The following is an 18,283-nucleotide window of genomic DNA, read 5'->3' on the forward strand; positions in this document are numbered from 1 at the left end:
AAATGTGAGCTAAATAAATGTCTCCTCTTTATAACTTACTCCATCTATGGTATTCAGTTATAGCAACAAAAGTGGACTAAGACAGACTCCAGAGCCATTGCTGTCACCATACTGCATCTGATGGCTCCGCTGGTCTGACTCTTAGAGAATAAAGCACAAGAACCTCTCACCCTGGAAGAAGGGAGGACTTTGCTGTCCCCTGATCTCCTGCCTCAGCTCTTGGCAGATCACAGCCCCAGCTTGATAGGACCGCCTACCCACCGGGAGAAGCCACACAATCTTTTCCTCCACCCATCTATTCAAGCACAGGGGCAGATTCACTGATTTCCCTTGGCCCAGGTTCTCTGTGCTGATGTCGCTGGGCTCAGTCACTCTGGGCTGAAGCGCGCTGTCACTTACTGGGTTAATGTGCAGGGCAGCACTTGGCCCTGCTCTGACCTCTAGCACAGAACTCAAAATCATTCAGTAGATTTTTCTGACCCAAATTCTCACCAAAGAAATGGATGCTCCTAGCTTAGCATTTGCCCGTCCCAGTACAAACCTCAATAGGTTGTGACCTGGTAGGATGAAGGACCCTTGGATCAACAAGCATCACTCAACCTAGCAGACCAATGCAGCCTCCTCCTATCTGGGCACCGGTTCCCAGAGCAGAAGCCTAAGCCAGGCCTCCAAGGCCCACTGTGCAAACTACACCCCCATCTCCCCCCCCCATTCCCAGTAAGACTAGAAAATATTTGTTCCAAACAACTCATTAGGACTCTGTGCTGAGCCATCCTGAGCTCCGGCTGACCCAGGCTCCAGCCTTGCTTCTCCAAGGAGAAAAGGAGAGAGACCCCTCCATGTTGTGTGTTATTAAGTGGAAAGCTCTGCCTCTGCCCTGACTGCCCTGACTAGAAAACCATTTATCCTACAAAACAGAAGCAGGGCCCTTTACATTCTGAAATGAAGTGTCAGCACACAGTGACAGCTGAGGTCCCAAGATACCCCTAAAGTCACTTTTTATTCTTTTCTATCCCGATCATTAGGGAAAAATCTCTCTCTACCTCTGTTAAGCCCATTCACTAGAGAGAAATAGATCAATGGGAAAGCCACAGAGCGAGAGGCTGTGCCGAGCCTCTGAAGAGCACATTCATTCTTCCCTCAGCCCACACCAGGACGGAGGATGCTCCTCCCACGCCCTGCAAGAAAAGCTAGCCAAAAAAGTTCTTTAACCAGATAGCTCTTTCTTATCTATTATACAGTACAAACGCTCTTTCTGAAAGTGACATACCTTACACTTCAAACAAGCACAGCTTTTGCCACTTATTTTTAAGCGCACTTGCCTGCTAACGTGACAGCAAAAACCCAGGGGGAAGCGAAAGGAAAATGGCAGAGGTACAGCTGTTCCCACAGCTGGCAGCACTAGCCAACAGCAGCAGGATGTAGGAAAGCTTCTGAGAAAAGCTTGAAGCTCTGACACCCCAAAAGGATGTGGGGACCAGGTAGTGTGTCCTGTCTTGGGCAACGGAAATGGGACAGGAGCCACCGTATGGCACCCATACCCACGGCACTCACTGTGTTGCTTCATTTGCCGGTCGTGGCAACCTGTTAAGGAAGACACAAGCATCGCCCTGCTTTACTGAAGAGGGAACCGAAGTACAAAGGTTTAAACCGCTAGCCTGGGGTTATATCGCCAGTGAAAGGCAGAGCTGAAATTTATATCCGGATCCATTGGACCCTGGGCCAGAGGAAGACAAATGTCATGTACACTTATTGAGCTTGTCAGCAGGGACAAAGACGGTGCGTGACTCAGGAAACCTGCACAGAGCAGCGGGAGACACCTCCCTGCCACCCAAGGAGCTCTCTCCAGAGCAAAGAGGCAGGAAACCTCGGACCATGCAGGAAAGGGTCCAGGTGGAGGGTAACACTCGGGGCAGAGAAACTCAGACACGCCTTGAGGTCTAAGTTCAAGGGTGGATGCATACAGCATGAGCCACCATGCTTTAGAAAGGTAACCTCATAACCCACAACTAAAGGCCAGTAATAACATTAATAATAATAATACCTATTGCAGAAAAATTAGATCCAGTCATTATGATCCTCCAGCCAGGACTGAATGCCAGGCTCTATCGTAGGAAACAGCCCCGCCTGCTCTCACCAGCATGCATGGAACTCCTGACAGCAGGCAGAACCCCCCACAATCCCAGAGGCCCCCACCCGGCTCCCCCTGCCTGTCATGTTAGGATCTGCCTCTTCCCTGGCCTTATTCCTGGTGTCTGATGATTTTGCCTATTCAGACCATTTGGGAGGCAGATGCTGTCTTCAGGAGGGTCTGTTGGTGTTGCGTGCTGACAAGACAAGGCTCTGGCCTCCTTTCTCTGAGGATGGAGCCACCATTTCTATTCCAGCTGTGTGCGCTGGGCTTTGGTTTTGGCCTGGCCTTGTGAACAGCTCAGAAATCCTCCCCAATTCTGCCCACCCAGAAGCAACTCCACAGCCCAGGAAGAAGAAAGGCCATTTCTAACTCAGGCAAGCTCCAGGATACTGCAAACAGTTTCTAGAAGTCCTGTTGGAGCTGTAGCTGAACGTATCAGCAGTATGCAAGCTGTACCAACAGAGATGGGGTCTGAACGGTGTCTGACAGGAAAGCCCTGGACAACTGCCGTTCGGTAGTGATCTGATGTTGTTATCAGTCCTTACTGCACCGTGTGCACGCACGCACACTCATCAGCGACCATCCGCTTCAGACAGAGATTGCCTTCAAAGCGAGAAAAGCCTGCAAAGTCTGCCCAGCGCTCACCTCCCCACCCTTCCCCAGCAGACAGTTTTCTTCTGAACAACACGTTTTACAGCTAGAACCAAGGAGTGTGGGATCCTGTTTTTAAGTGTATTCAACCAAGCAGGGATGGGAAATGAGCCAGGGCACAGCACAGCACAGGGTTGGTGCACAGCTGTTCACACAGCTGGCAGAGACACCCACAGCTGCCAGCAGCATCAGCCAACACTGAGCAAGCTGATGATCCTCACAAGAGATGTGTGAGTGGGGCCACTGGCCATTTGGCTAGAGGGAACAGGAAGGACACCTCCGCCTTGCAAGCAACCCTTTCCCTAAAGCTGTCCCCCCACCACCTGACTTCCCTTTGACTGCCACAGTAAGACCTACCTCTTCCCTGGCCTCTTTCCCCGGCTGGGCAGCTTTTTTTGCTTATTCTGGCCATTTGGAACCTGGACCCTGCCGTCTTTAAGGCCCTGTTACTCTATGCACCCACGGTTTTCTTCCATGCCCCTTCATCAATGCTGCCATGGCCCCCTTGTCCGCAGGTCGTGTCTCCTGCCTCGGCAGTGATTCCTGCTGCTCTCCAGGGGACAGCCGCTTAGGAGGCAGGATCCACTCTGTTGAGGAACCTGTAACGCCCCCTTGCAGAGAGCACCTACACTCGCAGTGGACATTCACACCTTTACGTTTGCAAGAAAATGCTATGGCAAGTTTCCGAATTCACAGTACTGTTCCAAGGGCTTTGATGGGGCATTATAACCCACAAGCTCAGGTGTGCAGACACAGACTAAGATTTTATTAGCGCTGAGAACTAGTGATGCTCCTTCACATCCGAAGTCCTCACGACCCCTGCATCACAATATCTCTGCCGTTATCTCTCACTGCCAGTCTGCTTCCAGCACCGAACACTGGACTGTAGTTAGCTGTCTGATCTGACTGATTTACCTTTTTCGCCATTGTGAGCTACCTCAGGGCAGGGAAGACACTTTACCCTTTTCTAACCTCACGCTAAGTGAAGAATCAATGCTTGTTGAAATCAATTGGACCCACAGTGCTAGGTGAAGCCGCTGGTAACGCTAGCAAACATTTAGCTGTAATCTCCTTCATCTGCAAACCCATTAATCTTCACACTGACCAGGTAAGCATTATTTATACCCTAAGCTTAAGAGGGAACTGAGGCACAGAGAGGGAGCATGTCTCGTTCCAAGTTCAATCAGGACTTGGCAGGGCTGAAGTTTGAACCTGGGCAGTGTGCTTCCAATCTATTTTATCTACTAACATGAACAAAGGAGAAATTGATACATCTGTCCTGACAGCCCTACAAGAGGGACTGGAGAGACCTGGAGGAGAACATGCTTGTCACCAAAGGGAAGGCTCCTCTGGGTACACGTGCCCTGTAGCCTGTAGCCATGGTTACAAGGAGGCACCGTTAGAGCGAGAGGCCTGTGGCTCAGGATCCTGCGTAGGATGGGAGAGGGGCTCCAGCCAACTCTAAAGGGCTCTGAATGCAGTTATTAGGTTGAGAGGCACAGCTGGGGCTGAGGATTAGTTGAAAGTGATGATTCTAGACACCAGAATCAGCTTGAGAGCCTGGGAAATCCCTAAACTCGGGGTCTCCCCAGAGCAATTAAGGCTGACTCTCCAGGGGCCAAACTCTGGTATCATTTGGAGGCTCCCAGGGTGATTCCGGTGCACAGCCAAATCTAAGCATCGCAGCTCTTCTGAAGTGTGCCACCAGGCCAGCTTATCTCCCCATTCTAGACTAAGATGGACGGGGATTCAACCTAGGGCTCCTCCCATCTCCTCTCCCCTGACTCCTCCCATCTTCTCTCCCCTGACTGCCACCAGCAGTTGGACTGCTCTGCACAGCTTTCCTGGATCAGCCAGCCTGCCACTTAGCAACCCCACGAGATCTAATATCCGAGTCTGGGTTTTCTCAACTGCAAGAAGGGGGCTGTCATAAGTAGAACGACACCCCTTAAATGTTCACGTCGAGTCCCCAAACCACAGCAAAGGACAGTGGAGGGTGTAGACAGAGTAGGGTGGTCAGTCTGTAAGATGGGAGCTCCCTGCATTATCAGATGGACACCATGCTGTCACAAAGGCCCTTGCAGGAAAGCAGGAGAGGCAGTGGCAGTGTGACATGGCATGAGAAAACTCAACCAGCCACTAATGGCTTGGGCGATGGAAAGCAAGCTACTCCCAGAAGCTGGAAAGGCCAAGCAAATGGGTTGCCCTGAGCAGCCCTGCCAATGATTAGGTTTTGCTGGCGCCATTTTGAACTTCTGACCCCAACCCCCAAATGTAAGATAATAAATGTGTGCTAGTTCAAGCTACAGCAGCAAATACAAAATGGATGGGAATAAACTGAGGATAATATGAAGATTAAATGGGATAGTGCCTGTGTAGCACGGGGCCCTGTGCTTGACGCGTTATTATTTTCACTGTCACCATTATATCCAGCCAGGCAGCTGTAATGAAGCTGTCCATGCTCCATCTACCAGCCTGAGCGGCAGGTCCCAGTACTTGAGAGAGTGAGGGCTCCGTGCCCCAGTACTGACAGTAAGCTTGTATCTAGGACCAGCAGGGCCGTCTTGGGCAGGAAGAAGAAGCTCCCTGCAGTCCTGTGGTGACCATTAATGCTGGGAGTGGAGAAGGGTGAGGAAGGCAGGGGGTCCTCAGAGACCGTGCCGACCAGAGCCAAGAAAAGAACTGCATGTGGCCAGCGAGGGCCTCGGAGACCTCATCTGAATGAACTGGGTGCCGCAGCCAGCGCCAACCGGGAGCAAGAACCAAGCCTGTGCTACAAGCAAAAGGCAGTCTCGTGGAGGAGGGGGAGGAGGAGGCGAGATAGAACACTCCCCAAACTCCTGGATGTTCCCGGCTTGGTGACATTCTAAGCTGACACTACAACATGTGTGTGTGGCCAGCCTATTCTACACGGAAAGAAACAGATTCAGAGAAATCTAGCAATGCAGTGGAGGTTGACAGTCAAACTCATGAACCTAAACCTAGAATATCCCATGCCATACTGCATCTCATTTTCTCTTCATAAAAGCCCAATTAATATTTCAGACCTTATTGATTTAATCCCGGGAACATGAGAACATGGCAGTATACACCATTAATCTGCCTTTCCTTTTTGAGATGTGCCAGCCAGCAAAACTGAAGCGCTCCAAAACCCGCCAGCACCCAGAAAGGGGCCTGGAGGAAGCCTGTGCCTCTGTCTCGTGTCAGCTCAGGGCTGCCGTGGCTGTGGCTCTGAATACATAACGCTCTGTGTCCTGTGGTCCCTGAAGTTGAGCCAGCAGGTGAGGGATGACAGGGCCACTCCCCACTGTGGGTGCCCAAGGACTCCTGCTCAATTAGAGCATCGCAGCCTTGAGAACTAAATTTATCCCCAAAGCACACCTAGATCAGAATGTTCTCTGCTGCAGGGATCCTGCCCCTCACTGTCTTCCTCTCTCCCTTTCCAGAGCCAGGAAATACGGGCTGTAAAATCCGTTCCTGTCAATCCAGCTTCGAAACCACACTCACACACATGCGCATGCAGATGCAGGGAGTCAACCCGCAGCGGCAAACACTGCAGGTTCTGTGCTAAAAGAAAAAAAAGAAGAAGAAGGCAAACGATGGACACGGTTGAGAAAGAGCCGGAGAGCACGTAAAGGTGGGAAGACGCAGGCAGTGCCGACGAAAGAACCGGAGGTGAGCAAGAGGAGGAAACGCCCTTTGAGTGAGGTCCTGGCTCTGTGACCCGGTCACAGCCCTGCCCCGAGTCCCCACCAGGCCCAGGCAGCACACCTCTCCTATGTGACCCCACTACACACAAGATGCTCCTTGCTGCTTAGGCTGTCGTTGTACTGACACTGTGGGACAGTGACAGTCACTGGTGACTGTCCACCTGGCCAAAATGGCGGGTTTGGATCTGGAAGGCAAGAAAAGATTCAAACCCTTGCCTTTGGGAGAATTTAGGTTCCCAGGGCTGCTGGGAACGGGTGTATTTTTAGGTGGCGGAAACTGGGAACAATAGAGACCAGCAAATGTAAAATCCGAAGGATCCTGTAAAGCCCCGTGGGCACATGCCCTGACTGCCATCGGAAGGTCTGACGGTGCAGGCTCACTGGGGTTCCTGCAGGCCCTGGGATCCGGGATTCTAGGCTGAGAGGCTGAGATGATCCTCGTCACTTCTGATTCTCAACCGAGGGCAGCTGGTAGTTGCCATCTTTAGTCTTGAAGATCTCCAGCAAGAGAGATTTTTCAACCTACTCCCACCCAAACACACACACACACACACACACACACACACACACACACACACACACACACACACACACACACACACAGAGTCCTGAACTTGGAAGTCCTCAACGCCTGTGACCAGGTAACCAACTCCCTCCCACGTATATCCTTCTCCCCAGCCCTCGGTCTTTGATAAACTATTGACGAAACTCACGTTCTTTCCTCAAACCTCTGCCACAGCAGCTTGGAGACATTCCCTAACACCCCTGCCTCTGTCAGATCACAATCCCTTGCCCTCGTAAGCACTTTGCAGCCGCCACCATTTCAGACTCATCGGTAAGGCCCAGACCCGTCCATCCTCACTTCTCTCCTTTATACCTCTCTGCCTTTCCACCCCTGTAAGTCCTAGGCTTTCCTACCTCTCCCTGCTGCTTGGCAGACTCCACCCCCAGAGGACCCTCCCTGCCTCCGCCCACCCTTCTACTGTCTCCTCAGCACCAGTGTGGGGTCCTCATCCCCACCTAGGTTGGAAGGCTCTCTACGCCCTTCACTGGGCCTGCAGTCAAGATGTTTAGCTCAGGCTAGCTCACAAGCCTGCTCAGGGCCTAACTGTCCCTGCGGTGTTGACTCCGAACAGACCTTCAATAGCTCTGTGTGGAGGAAATTGATCACCTTTCGCCCAGCCCTCAGGCAAGGTGGAGAACAGTCGCTATTTCTAACAACAGACAAACATCACAGGCATGCCCCTGCCTACCTCCATCCCACACACACTGGAGCTGGAGCAGAGCGATTCCTCTTTGCTCTCAAATAACGACGTTTCTTGTACATTCTAACAAGTGGTATCATGGAGAACTGGCAGGGATCTTGGAGAGCATTTAGCTCCCTGCCCCAGTGGCACTAAGGAAGGAACTGGAAGAAGTGAGGGGTGCAGTCTGTGGGGAGGAAGGTGTCAGGGACGTTGGAAGTCGTGCCTGCCTCATGTAACGCTGCCTGCCTCGCCGTCTGAGTTTGGAGGCTGTGGCTGCCCTGCCCCTGGCAGATGGCTCCACCGTGGCTGGCTACCGATCCCTGCTTTGTGGTTGTGGCAAGCTTAGTCACAGGTCAGCAGCAAGGGCCAAGCCCAGCTGCTGTGGTGAGGCAATTGGGGATATTAGAGCCACAGGGCATGTGGCTATGTGTCAACACTGTCCTGTAGCACAGGCAGTTGGGGCAACATTGTTACAACACAGTCTTACCAAATGGCCAAGTGTCATGTGTCACCCAGAGCCCAGACTCAGGGCTCTCACCCAGCACCAAGCACGGTAGCGCAGTAAGCATTGGTTATATGAGTGTTTCACAGACGTGCATGCTGTGTAGGGAAAGGTGTGGTAAGCCGGCACATGATACTGCTGTCTAAGGGGAAGCCACTGATTTTTAGAATAAAAAACTTGCAAACACTTGGGCTTCTTTTTAAATCTCAGTTCCCTCTGTTTAGTCCGGTGAAACTGCCCCAGATTCAGTTTCTGGTTCCACATTTATCTCAGTGGTTTGGACAAGGCCCTTACACCAGGCTCATCCAGTGTGTGAGGACAGGCCCCAAACATTTGCTGCTAAATGAGATGCAGGATGAGATGTAAGGAATACAGGGGAACTCTAACAGGGGCGACCGAAGGTGCAGGTTTTCCACACCACCCCCCAAAAAGAAAAGACTGCCTCTACAACACAAATGAGAGAATAGAGGACAGGATGGACACCTGAAAATCAACAGCTCAACGAGGACAGCAGGCTTTGACTGAGCCGTGAGCTGCGGTGGAAGCCAGCTTTAGCTAAGGTCCGGAGAAAGAGAAAGCAAGGAGGTGGCCCCTTACTGACAGGTCACAGGGGTGCATGGAGCCAGCATGGCTCGTGGCGCCTCTGCCTGGACCTATTCGGAGCAGCAGAGTCCGGCAGGACCAGAGCTCTACCTGGAAAGATACGGTGCTGGGAAGTTCTGGGTCCCCTCAGGATGTTTGGTGTGAAGTCGTAGATGCTCAGCCTAAGAAACATCACTACGAGTAGAGACCCTGAGGAAGCTGGGAGGGGGGGCCTGACCTATGTGATTGTAGCAAGCAAAGACGAAAGACGATGTCTAAACAGACCCCAGATTGCCTGGTCTCCAGTGCCTTGAGCTAAAGCAAGTATGAACCTGATAGCCCAGGGACTAGCAGCCGAGTGGCTCCAGACAGCCAGAGAAGGGCACAAGAAATGGGTGCCAGCCCCAGAGAGGGACAGGGAGGTAAGCAGAATCAAGACTGTATGGGGCTCCGCCAGGTAGTCAATCTGCAAGAAAGACTAGAACTTACAGCAAAAGGGAAGGCAGGCAGGGAAAGTTGGGCATTTCAACAACATCACAACATTCTCCAACCAGGTGGTGGTGGCTCACGCCTTTAATCCCAGCACTCGGGAGGCAGATGCAGGTGGATCTCTGTGAGTTCAAGGCCAGCCTGGTCTATAAGAGCTAGTTCCAGGCCAGCCAGGGCTCCACAGAGGACCCCTGTTTCAAAAACCCAAAAGTCAAACCAAACAAACACAACCTCCTCCTCTCCCCCAAGGAACTGGACTCCATCCTTAGACAAGTGTGGGACCCAAGGGGAAGATGGCAGGAAAGCCAGAAAGAGAAAGCAGTTCTAAAAGGTAATTTATCCTCCCTCCACCTCGCTCGACTTATCTGTAACAAAAGACCCGCTGGCAAGGCTAACTGGAAGAACAAAGGCGCAGTCCCTAGTCCACAGGAGAGGAATGGACACGCGGTGCTGCTGCTGCTGCCGCCATGTATGTGGCTGCAAGTCACTTACCAGACCAAGGCTTGAAACAGGGCCCCAGGCTGTGATCTAGGGTGGTACACAGGGTGGGTCAGAGGTTGGCGTATGGTGCCTGTGGAAATCAGGACACGAAGCAAATCTGTCTCACACCAAGGCACATAGTATGCATTGAAGGTGATGAAGTCAGTTCTGGAGGTGACTGGTGGCAATTCTTAAACCACGTATGGATGTCACTTAATGTCATTGAACTGTCTTATAAAGTAGCAAATTTGTTATATAGATTTTACTAGCATTTTTAAGAAAAAAAAACCTAAATGACAGAATCACAACCTGGACCCGGGTCCACTGCCCATGAGCATCCCTCCCTTCTGGCGGGGGAGGTGCCAGAATGACAGAATTTCTTCTGACTTACACTAAATCCTTTTAACCAGAGAGAAACGAAGGACGGGTCCCATCTTTCCCTAATCCAGTTACTGGGTTAGAAGGACTTGAGCTGTGCTGATTTCGCCATCTTTCTTTCTTCTTAGAAATGGGAAAACGTCACTTTACTAGATTCTTGCCCAACAGGACATTAGAGTTACCAGAATTTTCTTGGCAGCATAATGCAATAACAATTGTATGGAAATCTCTAGACAGTAAAATTCTACAGTGTTTCCCAACTTCCCAAACCTTCGGAATCAGTTTCTGCTCGCCCGTTAGAATCACTGAGCTCCTAATGCATGCAGCACCTTTATTAGACACTGAAAGGGCAGCTAGAGATGGTTAAAGGAAGACGCCACCTTCACTGAGCTCGTAAACGGTGCTGCTCCTCTACCCGAAGTGTACACAGAACCCCGGTGGTGCTGCCGAATCTCCACCCGGGGAAGGAGGGTCCAATAGCCTGTGGGGAATCAGACACAGGGCAGTGGGACTGATGTACGTCTCCGGTGGAGGATTGCCACCATTGTGGGGAAGATCACCATTTAAAAATGGCAGCTATAGTCAGACTTGTCATGGATTATTAAACAAAAATCTCAGTTCTGAGAGAAAGAATCAGGGAGGCCCCAAAGGCCTTTAAAACAACACAAGCTATTGCCATAGTCCTTGGTTTCCCGCCAGAACTAACTGGTAAGACCTAGTTGCTGAAGATCCAACATGCTTTGGTTGAACGACATAGAGAAATCAGGAAAACATGAAAACTTCCTCCCTGCTGACTAGCTTTTGTAGTTCTAGAAGGTGCTATCCAGGCTACTGGGGAAGAAAATGCATGTCAATGGTACATGCTGCAGTGCTGACCTTCCAGACAAGATGTGCCCACTAGCGAAATGGTGACAACTGCTTCGGGATGGGATTTGAAACTTGGTCCACAGTAAAAAAAAAAAATCCAGGCCTGGTATTGTAAACCTGGTCCAAATTCCATGTCCCCTGAAGTCACAGGTCCTAGGGAGGAACCTACTACTGTTGTTTACAGACTGTCAAACCATCTTCTAAATATTTATATCCATAGAGTAGTGTTGTGCTCAGCTTTAAACAGTCTTCTCTCAGCAGCGGTCAGAGTTAATGTGGAGATTAATAGCCAGTCAGAGTACTGAGAATCAATGTCTATTGAGTGCTGAGCCCTAAATAGGACACCTATATTAGCACCCCAAAAATAACAGGGGGACACAGCTGGGTATGGTGGCACACATCTGGAAATCAGATCATCCCTTAGGAGGCAAGAAAACCCACACATTCCAGGCCAGACTGAACTACAAGATAAGCCCTTATCTCAAACGAAGAAACAAGCAAACAAACACAAAGTAACAATACAAAACCAGGATGAATTTATTCTGGAAAAGCCATAGACATGCACCTCACCAGACTCAGAGACTTTCACGAGTCGAGCTTGCTGCCCAGCGGCTCTGGAGAAAGGATAGAACTAAGCGTGAATGAAGCCTGGTCACCTGCTGTAATCATCCTAAAGGCTTTGAGAGGCTGGCCAGTTTGTGTCTGGAAAAGACTCTGGAGAAGTCTCCTTTAAATTACAAAATGCTAGAGCCAAAAAAAAAAAAAAAACCTGTCTCTTTAATGGCTTTCTATCAGCTTTGAGGCCGTCAGTCAGTGTCCAATTCTGCTTCTGGGAAGGAGGTAAGACAGTTAAGAGAGGGACAAAGTTGTTCAGATGGACCCCACTAGCCCATCTGAACCTCCTGAGCACACGGTCAGTCAGTGTCCTTCAAACCGCCCTCAGCCACTGTCTACTGTACAATCACAATAACAAAAATAATAGAATTGAGCTGGCAGTAGCCTATCTGGCTACAGTGATCAATACTCCAGACAACCTGGACACAGGTTCTAGTCCCTCATAACAGTGCAGAGCTCACTGGAGCCAGAGCCCTGGGGTGGGGCAGGTACTGCACCCCTGACACTCGCTCAGCCCCCCCCCATGGGGATGCTCTGCACTGCTGAAGCCTCCTGAGCTACATATCCAATGCTCGCTCACTTCACATAGCCCAGGGTGAAGACAAGTGTGTGGTTTCCAAGGCAACCCATATTCAGGTGGATTCTGACTGCTGGGGCCTGTCTGAAGCCAGTGAGGGGAGAAGAAAGCAGGAGTCACCTTCCACTTACAAACATGACTCCTCCAGAACTAATCCGCCCTGGGGCTCTGTCAGGGTCTAAGCCAGAGGACAACCCCTACCACCCTGGACTCCTGGGGCCCAGGAAGCTTTTGTAAGACTTGGCAAGAGGAATTTGCAGGGCTGGGGAGGTGGGCTCTGTGAGTAAAGTATTTGCTATTCAAGTATCGAGCGTGGGGACCTGAGATCAGGGACCCAACCCCCACATAAAAGCTGGGTGTGGCAGCCATGTACACCTGTAAGTCCACAAGACAGGTGGCTCCTGGAGATCTGGCCAGCCAGTCTAGCCAAAACCGTAAGAGACCCAGTCTCAGAAGAGCAAGAGAATGATAGAGGAAGACATCCAATGTCAACCTCTGGCCTCCATTCGTACACACACACACACACACACACACACACACACACACACACACCTCCCTGCTCACTCACACCCACACTTAAAGAGGCATTTACTCTAGAGTCAATGGCACCCAGAAAGTGAACTTGGGAAGCCTGGAGCTGTCCAAGTGGCCGGGGCAAGTCCCAACATGCCCAGGCAGGGTATGGGTTTTCATACCTTTAATAAACACAGCACACGCTCTGTCAGGAAACAGTATGACTCAGAATGCATTTCCCAGTGACAAAACTGAAAGTCAGTACAGACAGCCAAGAGGGAGCCCAGCTGCACTCTCACCCCAACAGTCAGGGCAGAGAAGATACCAAGAGGAGCAGAGGCAGGAAGCTCCCTGTGAGGCAAAAGGGTTAAACTCACGTGTTTAATTAAATATTTAGCAAATAAAGACACAGTGTTACATGGAAATTGACCATCAGGACTGAAGTGGTAACCATGGCAATTCATGACCAGGGGCAGATCTAAGTGAACAGGTCCTGGGTCTGAGGTAGGCTAACCAGAATACCACAGAGAGGACCACAGTGGCCAAGACCAGCTCACAAGAGTAGCCTGTTGAGACCTTTAACCCTTTGGGATAGAAAAATCACGGACCAGAAATCCACACTGTGGACTTAGGCCTGTCCAGCCTTTTGGAGATGAGTTATCCCCTCAGAAGGAAGAGAGACTGCACCTCTCTGCCTAAGTTCGGTTCATTCCCCCACTATTCAGCTTGCTGAGTCTATGTGCCAGACAGACATCACGCAGTCCCATCATCATGGGAAGGCTTACATGAACCAGCATTTGCAACCCACCAGTCAGGCAAAGAGCTAGCCCTACGTCACAGACTAGACAGACACCTTGCTTGGGGACTAGAGGTAGCCAGGCCTAAAGGAGGGATTATCAGGCTAACGGTGAAGCCGGTAAAGCCGATGAACCTGTGAAATCACTCCCAGATTTCAAAGCACAAGCTAAGTGCAGTGAAACCATCACCACGCAGGCAGGCAGCTGTCCAAGTGCTAGTGGCTGCACCGCCTGTCTCCAGAGAATGTGAACAGGTCTCCTGGAGCTCTGCTGCAGCCAGGCACCCTTAGTCTCGCTCACTCTCTTGTGCTCTCCCTGCATGCCCCACCTCTGCCGCCCTCCTTTCCTCTTCCACTGAGACACCATCTCGCTCTGTAACCCAAGCCTCCAGCTCTTCCTGCCTCCTCCTGAACGCTGGGATTGCAGGCATGAGTCTTCCCGGCAGGCCCTCCCCTCTCTTGCTTCCTTCTCTCCAGCCCTACCAAGCACAGGCTGACCCCGGATTAGCAGCGCCATTAGGGAGCCCCCAGAACACATTCCCCATTTTCAATTTCCTGCATGTGCTGTGATCTATCAATGGAGTGTTAATGAGAGTGAAACAGAAGATGGGCATAGACTTGGCAGAGGAGGCTGCTGTGCAGTGTGCCCTGGTCAGGCTGGGAACCCCTTCTGTACCTAAGCCATCTGAGTCCTGGTCTCCTCTGTGCTGGTCACAGACCACGCCAGGCTGAGATGTCTACCCAGGGTCTTCAGATCTCAGGGATTCAGCTGGCAATTCATTTCATGTGTGTGTGTGTGTGTGTGTGTGTGTGTGTGTGTGTGTGTGTGTGTGCTCACATACATGTGGAGGACAGAGGTCAACATTAAGTTTTGTGCTTTTTGTGTCCACTTGACACAGGATAGTGTCATTCTGCAAGAGGTAACCTCAACTGAAAAAAATGCCTAAGAATGGCCTGTGGGCAAGCCTATGGTGCATTTTTCTTGACTGATGACTGATGTGGGTGGGCCCATGCCACAGAGGGTGGTGCCACCCTGGAAGGGTGGTCTTGGATGATCTAAGAAAGCAGGTTGAGCAAACCAGTAAGCAGCGCTCTTCCATGGCCTCTGCATTGGTTCCTGCACCCAGATTCCTGCTTGAGTTCCTGTCCTGACTTCCTTAGATGAGGAACTATAAGCTGGAAGACAAAATAAATTCTTTCCTCCCCAAGCTGCTTTTGATGATAATGTTTTATTACTGCAGTAGAAACCCAAACAAAGACAGATATCTTCCTTAGCTGCTCTCCACCTCATTCTTTGAAGCAGGGTCTCTCACTGAAACTGGAGCTCAGTTTGGCTAACATGCCTGACCGATGAGCTCTAGAGATCCACCTGTCTACACACACACACACACACACACACACACACACACACACACACACACACACACACACACCACATACCCCCCTCCATAGGTTGCAAACACAACAACCCCAGCTTTTATGTGGGTGCTGAGGATCCAAGCTCAGGTCCACATGGTTTCGGTGGCAAGCACTTTACTGAGTCACCTCCTCAGTCCCAGAATCAGAACTTCATATTCATCAATCAATTAGTCACATTATCAGGACTGTCTGTGATCTATCTGCATAAAGGATAGACAGCCTCTAGCTCCCACGGAAGAAAAACATAGCTCCCTCCTCCTCTCCTTATCCCTCTGAATGCTTCAGGCCAACTCTGTCTCCAGTATACAAGGTCTCTGCTCCAAGTGATCGCAGGACCCAGCATCACTTCCCTAGAGCTCACCCACCCTTCAAGAGACACACCCCACTCCCTCGTCCTCCATGCCACATGGACTGTCACACACATCTCCTATGATGCTTATAACCTTGGGTAAGATGGCTCAAGGTGTAGGTCAAACACATCCCAGAGGCAGGAGTTAAGAGTGAATTGTGATTATTGAGATGAACATGCAGGCTCGGTGTTACAGATTCTAGGAGGGCAAATTCACTAATTTGGAGAAGTCAGGACAGATCTCAGCTGTCACATTTCCTCTTCGAGCCAGCATTGGAGTCCACCCTTCTATAGGAAGGGGGAGGGAAGGAGCAGGACTGAACTATCTGCCTGTCCCCTGGTGGGAAGATGCCACTAACCTGTTTAGCAAAGGGACCCTAAAGAGTCTGCACCAATGACACCTCCTTCTTCACACATACCTTGTCTTGGCGACAGCACATTGTAACGACCCAGATGACTGCTTGGACCTCCTGGACAATCTCTCCACAGTGGGGGAGCCTTTTATAATGCGAGCCGTCTCTTGACTATAATTTATGTCCTGTAATTTTAAATAAGTTCCCCGTCTTCTGGGAACACTATTGGTATTTAATAAAAATGTTCACTTTTATATACCTAATAAATGAAAAATCTCCACTTTGGGTCCCTTGTGTTCCAAATTCATGAAGTTGAAGGCTCATATCTTGTCACTGTCATTATGTTTCTGTCACAAAGGAGGAAACTAAAGAAGTGTATGGAGGCTTAGGTTACATCTTGAGGGGATCGACACTCCCAAACATGTAGATAAGCACTATCCATTGAGTCAGCTAATGAAATAGCACACGTTGTAACTGATGGTGCGTGCCTGCGGCTTCTATCCAGGGGCTTCGTGATGTCAACTCCCACTGTTGTCCCCATCCCAGCCTGTGCCCTGCTCCTCCTCCCGGGGCCCTCTACACTTCCCCACTTGCATGCTCCTGGACCAGACAGTAAGCCCTGGTTATCCCCTCCCCCTCCTCATAGTCCATGCACCAAGTCAGACCTGTATGGACTGTCTCCACTCATACACTCTGCACCCCACACCTCCACTGCCACTCCAAGACTGCCCTGACAAGGCAGAACTCAGAGCAGAGGACACACATGTTCTTCAGTTCCGCCCTGCATGGCAGATGCCATGGCTCCCTCTGCCCTCTCTGTGGCCTTTAACTGTGGGTCTCAGTCTCCTGGGAGCCTCCCCCACCTGTGTAAGTATCACCGGCAGAGGTTCCTCTGGGAGCACTGTGCTCTCTCTCTCTCTGTCCCCCACCACCACATTCGTGCCCCACCTTGGCCTCCCCTGTGTTTTCAGTTTTAATGAATGGCACTCTCCAGCACTGAGTTACCCAAGCAATCGGGAGACTCCTCTCTCCCTGCAGAGAATGCAGCCACCCTAATTGGTAACCAAGTCTTGTCGTTTCCGTTCGCCCAGCGTCTCTAATGTATGTCCCCTCCTCCTGTCCTCATTCTTGCACTCGAACTGGTCAGGCACCAGTATCCTTCACCTAGATGTTGTAATCAGCTTCCAGCTATCTCCCTGCCTCCGAAATTGACCCTTCTTCTAACGCTTGCCAGCAACTGCTGAGAGCTTGTCGAAATGTAAATATCCCTCCAGCTTGACACTCTTCTGTGATCACTGCTGCTGTCTACCGCACATTTCAGAACCGTTAGCAAGAGGAACAGGTGCCACTGGGCCTGCCCACCATCCACAGCGGAGCTGCCCCACTGCCCAAGGTCACAGCCTGGACGCTTTCTGAATGGACACCGCAGTTTCCACCCCAGGGCTTTTGCTTATTGTGTAACCTCTGATTGGGCCACGGCGGCAGTTTGAATGAGAATGGCCCCCATAGGCTCGGATATCTGACTGCTTAGTCACCAGGGAGTGGAACTACTTGAGAAGAAACAGGAGGAATGGTCTTGTTGGAGGAAGTTTGTCAGTGGGCATGGGCATTGAGCTTTCAAAGGCCCATGCCACCCCCTCTCTTTCTCTCCCTCCCAGCATGATGACAATGGACTGTAAGCCTCTGAAACTGTAAGCGGCCCCCAATCAAATGCTCTCTTTTATAGGAGCTGCCTTGGTCATAGGGTCTCTTCACAGCAATGGAGCAGTGACTAAGACAGGCTCCCTTTGTACCCTGTGAGCCAGGCATTCCAGACTTTACCTAGGCACTTTCATAATGCTCAGATTTTACCTGGACAGCAGTCTTTGTGACAGGGACTACCACTAGTCTGACTTTACAGGAAGGAAACAGAGTAAAGGAGAGTAAGGAACTTTCTAAAGGTCACCATATATCCCTACCCCAAAATGTGACAGAGTCCGACTTGAACCCAAGCTGGGCTGCTCTGACATCCATGTTACCAGAAGCCTGGTAGCCTGCCTTCGAGGACAGCACCAGACACAGTCAAGCTGGCAACCCCTCGGGGCAGCAATGGTGATGTCAGGGTTTCTAGCCCAGGGAGAAGAGCTCCACACAGGCCGTGCACAGAGCAGCCTCACTAAATCCCTTGCTGAATTAATGACGGAGCTGCATGGCAATGAGGGCAGGGCGGGAAGGCTGTAAGAGAGCAGCCAAGTCTTGTGCACAGAGACATACACCACGGGTATCTAAAGCATATGACACGGGAGTGAGCCGTCCATGAACCAGCATGGCTTCTGGATACATTTTAGTGGATGCCCAAAATGCATAGCTTTTGTGGTTCCCTTTCTTTCGGGATACACCAGCTTAGGGATAAAAGGTACCCGGAGTCTTTCAAAGCTCCACTCCAAGGCGCCATAAGAGGCAAAGGTGGCATCTTCAACAGCGGAAATGACCACGTGACAGTCATGACGCTTTCCTTGCTGTTCCAGAGACAAGACTGAGGCTGAGAGCAAGTTCCAGAAAAGCAGAAAGGGGGCATTCTAGATGCACACTGGTAGATGTTCCTCCCATGGGGCTGTCAGCTCTGTCACCAGCACTCACGG

The 18,283-nt window shown here is 50.9% G+C and overlaps 1 protein-coding gene across 2 annotated transcripts in view; it reads right to left on the reverse strand.

Moving 5' to 3' along the window:
• The window catches only part of Kcnn3 (potassium calcium-activated channel subfamily N member 3), a 156,164-nt gene that overhangs the window by 93,528 nt on the left and 44,353 nt on the right, over nt 1–18,283 (reverse strand). Inside the window, exon 1 of one of the 2 annotated variants that reach the window (XM_040752385.1) lies at nt 7,749–7,964. The exons of the other annotated variant lie outside the window; for it this stretch is intronic. Within the exon in view, the coding sequence (XP_040608319.1) occupies nt 7,749–7,754 (6 nt within the window). The 5' untranslated portion in view covers nt 7,755–7,964. Of the gene's footprint in view, nt 1–7,748; nt 7,965–18,283 lie in introns of those variants that run through there. 2 annotated transcript variants of the gene reach the window in all.

This window comes from Mesocricetus auratus, unplaced genomic scaffold, assembly GCF_017639785.1.
Source record: "Mesocricetus auratus isolate SY011 unplaced genomic scaffold, BCM_Maur_2.0 Super-Scaffold_100009, whole genome shotgun sequence".
NCBI classification, from domain to species: Eukaryota; Metazoa; Chordata; class Mammalia; order Rodentia; family Cricetidae; genus Mesocricetus; species Mesocricetus auratus.